The sequence below is a fragment of the Telopea speciosissima genome, unplaced genomic scaffold (genome assembly GCF_018873765.1).
Source record: "Telopea speciosissima isolate NSW1024214 ecotype Mountain lineage unplaced genomic scaffold, Tspe_v1 Tspe_v1.0271, whole genome shotgun sequence".
In the NCBI taxonomy this organism is placed as follows: domain Eukaryota; kingdom Viridiplantae; phylum Streptophyta; class Magnoliopsida; order Proteales; family Proteaceae; genus Telopea; species Telopea speciosissima.
In genome coordinates this window covers 4,371-13,729 of record NW_025317607.1, presented here as the reverse complement: position 1 = coordinate 13,729, position 9,359 = coordinate 4,371, and the positions used below count along the sequence as shown (strand labels likewise).

Here is a 9,359-nt window from a genome sequence, read left to right as displayed (position 1 = left end):
GGAGATTAATTGCCATTTTATCAAGGAAAAACTGAAACAGGGTCTAATCTGTATTTTATTTGTCCCATCTAATGGTAAGTTAGCTAATGTATTCACTAAGGGTTTGAGCACTAAGAGTTTTGTTTCTATTGTTCTCAAGTTGGGCCTGCCTTACATGATTGATATTTATGCACCAACTTGAGGGGGAGTGTTGTAATGAGTACAATGGTATATTTGTCCAATAGGGCTTCGCTTGTGTTGCCCTAATGGTATAACTGTAAAGGAAGGAAGAACTCTTAGACAACGAGAGGCATAGCGCTTATCGTTTAAACTAATTAGCTACCAAAATGAATAGAATGAAGGAAAGAGTCAATGAATCCCACAAAACTACTATTTTATTCAATGATACATTATAAATAAAGAGGGCTTGTCACATTGACACATAGTTCAAGAACTCGCCGAGATCTCGGTAATATCTTGGTTTTTTTCAAAAACAAAGACAAGATTGAAGGCGAAATGGAGAAATACAGTATCTTGGCCGAGATATTGAGATCTCGGTCATCTCGGTGGGAAACCTTGGTATACAGACACTTATTTATGCTAGAAAGCAGGACAGACACTTACTTATGCCTAACATCATTTAAGTAAATGATTATTATTTCATTTACTTAAGATATTATTCATAAATAAGCAAATACCCCCTATTTGAATCCAATAAAAATAATTAAAAAATTAAATTCTAAAAAGATAAAAAATCAACCCCCCATGTCAATAACAAAAGCTGAATTTTCGACAGTAGGTGCAATTTTCAACTTTTTAATGTTGGGGTTTTGCTTAAATCTATAAATTCCATAAATCTAAATATGCTATAACATTGCTAAAAACCAAAAATGCGGTAAAATATTCGTTTGTTTTGATGTCTAAAAAAAAAAAATTTCATTTAGAACGATTTTGACAACATTCACGCACACCAAATTAGGTTTGACCGAAACATAACTCCTTCAATATAAATCAGATTTAAGCAATCTTGGATTTGTTTGAAAGCTTAGTTGTAAAGCTTTATATAATAACATTTACTTAAATGATATTAGGCATAAATAAGTGTCTGTCCTGGTTTCTGGCATAACTAAGTGTCTATCCTGGTTTCCCACTAAGTCAAACTCCTATTTGGACTTTGATTTTTCAAAATCTGATAGTGTCGTTGTGTTTAAATGGCCCAAAATAGGCATACCAACTTTCATGACCAAACTAGGTCAAAAACCCAGCAAAACCATCAACTGATTTTTTTTTTTAAAAAAAAGCACCAACTCGCTGAAATCTCAGTCCAGCACAGTTTTTTGGCTGGGTGAAACCAGTACCGAAACCAAGTTCTCGAATCATGCATTGACATAAGTTCAATTCCCAAAAATTTCATCATATATAAAGACCTAAAATTCCTAATTTGACTTATATATGGACTCATAATTACTCTAACAAACTCAATAAAGTAAATAAACACAAAATAGAATTCTATCTTACTATTAAGTATTCTAATCTAACTCAAACACTTACCTATGAATCCTGTGTGCTAATTTTATCCCCACTTTATGGACTTATAAATTTGGCCCATTACAATGAAACATTAAAAGAGGCTAGTTTAGTGACCCTCGGCACAACGGTTAAGTTGCACTATTGCAACCGAAACAGCCTCTCCTATGAAGCAAGGGGTAAGGTTGCATACATTTGCCCCTCCCAGACCCTATAATAGTGGGAGCCTCGTGTACTGGGAGGCTCTTTTTTTTAAATGAAACCTTAAAAAATAAAAGGCCCAACCTCTAGTATAACTACCCAAAGGTCAATTTCACCCCACTGGACTGCTACCAGCACCTTATGGGCCAAGCTTGCACATACTCCATACAGGAGTAATGTCTAATGCAACTGCATCAATAGGATTAATATAAACATACTCATCAAAAAACAAAGCAAAAAACGTAAACTCATGAAGTATCAAAAGATTAATATGATATAAGTCATGTCACAAGGCTACAAGGCAACGCCTAGGCATCCAGGGCATGCTATCGCCTTGACCCAAAAAGGTGCCTGGATGCCTAGGTGCCTAGGCGACACCTTGACAACTATTAGTCAACATAATAAAAAACTGTGCATGGACTAAATAATAAATTTTTAAAAAGATAAGAAACAAACAAAAAAAAAATTATTAAGTTGTATTCCTGTGACTGATAAAAAACAGAATACTAAAATATAAAAATTCTGAATGCAGTAAAGGAAACAAGATCAAGACTACCTGTGCCAGAAATTTAGCAAGGCAATGTTGCAGTCTAGTTAAGACTGCTATCCTCTCAGAGATTTGAGCAACTGCAGAATGACAGAGATGTTGTACCGGAGATCCCCCAGACATACATCCACGTATCAACTGAACTGTTCCATTGATAAAGGCCCATGGCCCTCTTTCAAAAACCATAAAGTATACTTTTTGAGCACCTGATCCCTACAATAAAAATATGAAAAATCAAAACAATGTCGGCAAGAAAGATTAGTACATAATCTATTATTTTTACATACTTTTAGATTAGATTGGTTCCTGGAGCTTGTTGGGCATTATTTACTAACCTCTGCTCTGGATTGCCAAAAATGCAAACTCTTCTGAATGTCATGCAAATTTGCCAAGATATGCTCCAAAATAGTGTCCAGCGCATCTAAAACCCTAGATTCGTCAAACATAACCCTGCATGTGAAGCATGTAGTTATTTTTTTGGTACACCCTGCTTTCAAATTCCAATTGGTAATTAGATGGAGGGATTATATAATACTTGCAAAACGACTAGTGATGTGGGGTAGAAATCTGAATTCTCAATTAAAAAATGAATGGACTTTGTTGAAGGACTGGTCCAGTTTTGGTTTTCTTAGGCCTTGTTAGAGTCTGTTATGTAACTGGTTCATTAGAATGTTCGAATTCATTTCACATGTTGCACATGTTAAATGTGCTGAGTAGTGCTGAGTAGATCTTCCTTATTTGTAATAATTGAAAATTATAAATAAAGCTGTGGTGGCCTCTCTCTCTCTCTCTCTCTCTCTCTCTCTCTCTCTCTCTCTCTCTCAACTTGGTCTCTGAGCGAGATATTTCTTTTGATTCTTTCTTCGCCGCTGCCACCAGTAGAGCACCACCACCAATCTCGAGGCTCCGGCCTCACCAAGTCAGACATGGTTGACTGAACATGCGCAAATGCAGTCATACCGCATATGACAGTCATTAACAACCACTAACCACCGCTGGTGCCTTCATCTGCCACCACCATTTTCGGCTCCAATGGCCGCTCCACTACTACCGTTGGGACCAATCACCAGGGCCTCCCGTCCCTGCCTATTTGTGCATAACCAGGGTCTCCAGTCTCCTGCCCCTGTCGCACTAAACCAAGGGCTTCCGCCCCCTTGCTGCCGATTGCCAGTGCCTCCGGCCCCTGATGCCCGATCTCCCAGGGCCTCCCGCCCCTGCTGCCAACCTTCCAGGGCTTTCGCCCCTACCAGCTGGCCTTTCCAGGCTCCACCAAGGCCTCCCGCCTCTACTGCCACCTGGCCTTTCCAGGCTCCACCAGGGCTTCTTGCCCCAGTCGCCTGGCCCTCCAGCGCTGTGCCTGGCCTCTTTGTGGCTCCTACCGACTCTGCAGGCCCTCAGATGCCCTGCTTGTGGTTCTGCCACCTTGCCTAGGCTCGGCCGTGCTTCTCCAGCCGTCACCTTCTCACCCTGCTGTGTGCTTTGTTATTTTTTGACTGCTGCCTCTACCTCATTGGACATCTTGTGTTGTGACTAACAACATTCTTCTCAATTTTGGTGCTTCTGTTTCATCCTTTTTTATGGAGGGTTCTAGCACAACAGTTGGTATTGGGAGCGGCAATCTGAGTCACCTTACTGCTCCCCACCATCATCACTCTCTCCAACCAGGACTCACTAAGTTGAATGGATCCAATTACCTAGCATGGTCTCGTGCCTGCCCCCATACCATTTGTGGTAATCATTTGGGATATATTACTGGTGATACACCTATGCCCACTGAATCTCCAGCCATGGACAATTGGAATAGCTAATGATGCTCTGATCATGTCGTACTGGTTGAAATCCATCGAATCTTCAATTGGTTAGCCAGTTTTTCTGTGCCAACCTGATGCACCAACCCTCATTCTTTATCCGGGCTTGAGACTGGCACCTAAAACATTGTCTCCTTGAAAATCAAAATATTCGCAAAATTTTAACCATTTCGATCAGAATTTCAAACGTTGCCTCTTTTCACCGATTGCAAAGGCTAGAAACTTTAGCTATTCCACCCCGAATGCAAAGGTTACAACTTCTAGCCACTTTTTCTGATTCAAACCACCAAACTACTTTCTCTAAATCTCGATGACTTTACTTACCTGCCCAGCAGCTATTTGATAAGAGTCCACAACTAGTTTTTTGCAACTTTCTCACACAAAAACCCATGTTTACCATCAAATAATTACTATTTATTTTCAAACAGATTACCAAGATTTTGTCAGAATTTTTATTACAACAACAACTCAGCTTGGTCGGCTACATAGATCCTTACCCTCCAATCATCTCTATTTGAGGTCATACTTGATACAGGTAATTTATTACAAACCAAACAAAAATTACCCAAATCTTTTCCCTAATTTGTTCATTGTTCACATCAACCCAAATAAAGTCGTCTTTTCAAAATTTTTGTCTGCCTCAGGCCCTTGACTGAAGGATTCCTAGCCATTTCCCATCAAAATCAAACTTCTTGGAAAAAATGTGCAAATCCCACACATGTATCTCTCTGAAAAGGCAGTCCCCCTTCCAGTTATCGTTCTCTAGAAGAAGCTAGAACACCCAGACCGTAGGCAAGATTCGACACTCACACATCTCATACCTGCTAAAATCTGATATTTTCTCATGTGAAACAGAACTTTTAATGTAAGACTAGAACCAGAATAGGTCTAATCCCAGGCTGGATCAAATACAAAACCTCCAGAGTCTTAGGAGAAAGAGGCATGAACCATATATCTCAGAGAGGTCGTATTTCTTTTGCGTTGGTAGTAATGGAATGGTTCCATTATCTAAAAGGAAGAACATTTCCCACCAAAAGATCAATCCAATAATACTAGAACAATGGGATCTTAAATTGGTAACCATAAGAGAAGTAATAAATATAAACCCACAAATTTGTAACCTGTTGAAGCAACAATCAAGAATAATTAATCTCCTGAATAAAGAGAAGCCGCAACAATCAAACTAGTGGTGTTGAATGACTCTTGGATCTCAAAACCTTGATGCAAACTTCCAAATACACACCCGACCAGCAATGATGTATGGGGCAAAATGTTGGGCAGTTAAAAAGTGTCATATTCATAAGCTTTGTGTAGCAAAGATGAGGATGTTAAGATGGATGTGTGGAAAAACAGGCAAGGATAAATTATGGAATGAACGTATAAGAGCTGACTTGGGATTTGCCCTGACAAATGACAAGCTCCGAGAGAACTGTCAAAGGTGGTATGGTCATATCCACCGGAGACCTAGGGACGCCCCAGTAAGGAGGAGTGATATGATTCCAATTGAAGGAGCTAAAAAAGCTAGGGGCAGACCTAAAATGACCATATGCGAAGTGGTGAGAAGGGACATGCATAGTCTAGGTCTTGTACCAAGTATGACCTTAAACAGAGCCTATTGGAGGGAAAGGATCCATGTTGCGGACCCCATTTAGCTGAGTTTCTCCTGACGTGTTGGGCTGTGCCTCTTTCCTCTTACTATCTTTCATCTTTCATCGCTCATTTTTCTATTTATTTCCCATCCTTCATTTGTCTTTTTCTTCTCTTTCCTCATCTCTTTCCCCATACCTCTTTCCCATCTTGTCTTTCCCTTTTTTTGGTTAGAACCCTATTTCCCGACTATGTCCTATTTAGATCCATGTAGCCGACCCCATTAAGTTGGGATAAGGCTGAGTTTGTTGTTGTAGAAAATAGAAGAAGAATGGGGACCGAGTAGGGAAGAAGAAGGGGGAAAGGACGGGTTGGCTATCTCAGCCTGGGCATCTCACCCATCCCATCTCAGGATTTTCACTAAGGCTCAAGCCAATATTTCATTAATCAAATTCGTGTACAATGCTGACCTCCCTTACAAACTTATATAGAAGGCTCAAAAATAGACTTAGACACTAAAAAGGAAAGGCCTGGGCATCTCACCCATCCCAGGATTTTCACTAAGACTCAAGCCAAAATTTTATTAATCAAATTCGTGTACAATGCTGACCTCCCTTACAAACTTATATAGAAGGCTCAAAAATAGACTTAGACACTAAAAAGGAAAGGCCTAACCCTAACCTTAATTAATAAGGTAACCTAAATTGACTATGAATAAAGAAATTAGACTCAAAACAGGACTCTAACTAAACTAGGGAATTAAATCCCATTTCCCTACTTTCTACCCATACTTTAGGCCCATTAAATTGGTCAATTACAAAGTAAACCCATGCAATCAAAGACACAATACATATATGACCCAACCCAAAGTTTATTAAACCCTTTAGGTGACTTATCTACATCAACTTTAAAACTAATAACAATAGTAAGATAATATCTTACTTCTTCCAAGCCTGCATCAGCACCTAAAAGCTTGAAGAACTGTATTTTCATTTATGTACAAGCATACCACTTCAATATGTACATCTTTAAGCATGACCATTTGAATTAACAATTATAAACACATCTACTGTAACTTGTAAGTAAGAAGTAACACTTAGCTAAAATCACCATTGAGCTGCTTGACATAAACTATATACATATGCCTAACACGTACAAATGTAATACATCAATCCTTTCCATAAACTGATGACACTTATCCGCTCTTTTTCCCCCTTTCTGATAAGTAAATCTCAGAATTGCCAACCATAAGTAATTGAGGATTTCTTAGAACTTCCAACATATCTTGAGCCACTATTAGTGGACGTATAAACAAGGGCAAAGTTTGAAAAGCGAAAAAGAGACCACATAATAAGCATATAAAGTTTGTTACAGAAATACAGAATACTAATAAAAAATCACAACCAAGCTCATAAGGTAGACAAGGCTCACAGAATGAAAAGTAAAGTTTCAAACTCTCCATGAGACAGATCTACATTCATACAAGGTGATTGGGTGAAACAGTTGGCAATATGTGTTACCACAATCGTGGGTGCCATTGCCATCTGAAGAGAATTCAATATTCTAAACCATGGAAGCATGGATAGCTTTTGATCTGTTTCTAGGATAGCCCCCAGCCAGCGTCACCAATGATGCACACTCATGAATTTTTACTAGCTGCTGCAACTAGTTTCATCCCCAAACACCAAATGGTGTAAAGGCTTTTGGTACTTGCAACAGCCAAACAGGGTTTCCTGATCATAGCCACTTAATAGACCTACACATATAGCTTCATCACAATGTGCCTTCTTCACCATAACAAGCATTCATGCATATCACTAGAATACTAATCAGTAATTGTATAGGTAATATAACCCATTGAACAGATTGACTTGCCCATGGGCCAAATAATTTGTTAGTTGTGTACACCCAAATCTGCATTGCACAAGCTTCAGGGAAATCCAGCAAGACAAACTTGCTTTCATCAGTTGGTCTTCAAACAGTATTTGACTTCTGAGTCACAGCGCTACGTCACCAAGAAATAAAGGAAAAAGACAAAAGATACTTCCACATTCTCAATGCCCATCCAAACAATATTAAAACTGAAAATACAACGAACATCTTAATTAACTCTTTGATTAGCTCATTATCTTGAAACCTTCTTCAAACAAAAAGAATCCACAATAAAAGTTGAAACTCATCAAGGCAACCTTTAAAGCGTGAAATCAGAAAACAAATGTCATCATTTCATTAGATACAATACTTGTCTGATCACCATAATATCATCCACCAAAGAAATCATGACGCTGCCAGCATTAAACGACAAAAAAGAAAAGGAGAGAGAATCGTTTACCCTGAAAATTCGAGTGAGTTCGAAGGTAATGGCAGAGGGAGACCTGGTTTCCGTCTACGACCTCTGGCCCCAGTGGTTCGTATCAAATGGAGATTTGATATCTTGTCGAAGAGATTCGAATCACGAGAGGGAAAGAAACTGAAGAGTTTTCTCCAGACATGATTCGAATAGTCAGAAACTAAGGTTTTGACGTCTGTTGATTCCTTTCTATGGTTCTCAGGCGAAGCAGCCATTGATGTTCTTCTAAAGTCCTGAACGAGACCTGCAACTCCAGGGTATCATGTCATGTACCGTTTCAGACCTCAGTCGTTTGAGTATAGACTTTCCAATTTTCGGAGGGTATCGACTTGGACGTCAGGGCGAGTCACGCTCAGGATTTGAAAACGTGTGACTCGGGCTGATCCTGTATGAAAACTAGGGTTTAGGGTTTTTTTTTTCCGGTCTATTCTAACCCAACCAATCCGATCTGGGTCTTGATATAAAATTTTGGGAAAATTACAAAAGGGAAAATTTTCTCAGAGCGCATTAGGGGAGGCCCGGAGGGTATGCTCATAAAAAGGTAATTGGTATCGGGATCCGATCAATCTATATCAGTCATGGCTAATACAGATACCTGCCCAATCCTGGCATGGGTAACCGGATCGGGCTAGGTATCATTAATTGATACGGATCGGCCAATCCAACAGACCAATATATTTAATTAGGGAAATATACATGTACCTCCCCTGAAGTATCACGTATTTACAAAAGCATCCATGAGTTTTGGATATTTACGTATGCCACTCCTACTTTTCAAAATATTTAATAAGTAAATTTAGTCCGTTAACCTGGGATTAAAAATGTTAGAATATATCATCTATTGACCAATTTGCCCTTCCTACTAAACTAAAACTCTTCCATTATTTCTACAATGGAGCAAGAACAAACCGAAAGGAGAAGTCCTAACAGATTGGTGTTTTCGTCATAATTGTTTATGGACTCCACTTAAGCTTGACCAACCTTATTGTATGATGTTGTTGAATGAATGTAACAGAATCAAATAATCTATGAAATGGAGATTTATGAGGATGGTTTATTCCAAGTAAGTTATGTGATTCAGTGGATAATGGCATGAAGCTTGACAGAGGGATTCTGGGTGCTGGCGGGAATCCTTGGTTCTCTTTCACTCTTTCCTTATATTTTGTTTTAACGCAACACAGGTACTATTATAATCGCTCATTGATTAATCATTCTGGTCATAGAATTAAATCTCATATTTGATCCACTATCATTCTCATTCTCAGATATACTTACGGTGGTAATGTGTTGATCAATAAAAAACCTTTTAATCCCCAATTTAAATGACCTTGCGGCGCTCCTGTTTTTAGCTTTGTTTCAG

General features: G+C 38.9%; 1 protein-coding gene across 1 annotated transcript; it reads right to left on the bottom strand.

The window, feature by feature from the left end:
* Window positions 1-2,176: 2,176 nt before the first annotated feature.
* On the bottom strand, window positions 2,177-8,262 carry LOC122647920 (protein DGS1, mitochondrial-like). The gene is made up of 3 exons (XM_043841215.1): window positions 7,982-8,262; window positions 2,590-2,704; window positions 2,177-2,467 (listed from the first exon to the last, which is right to left on the bottom strand). The coding sequence occupies exons 1-3, from the start codon at window positions 8,212-8,214 to the stop codon at window positions 2,177-2,179; spliced, it is 639 nt and encodes a 212-aa protein (XP_043697150.1). The 5' UTR covers window positions 8,215-8,262.
* Between the last annotated feature and the right edge of the window lie 1,097 nt (window positions 8,263-9,359).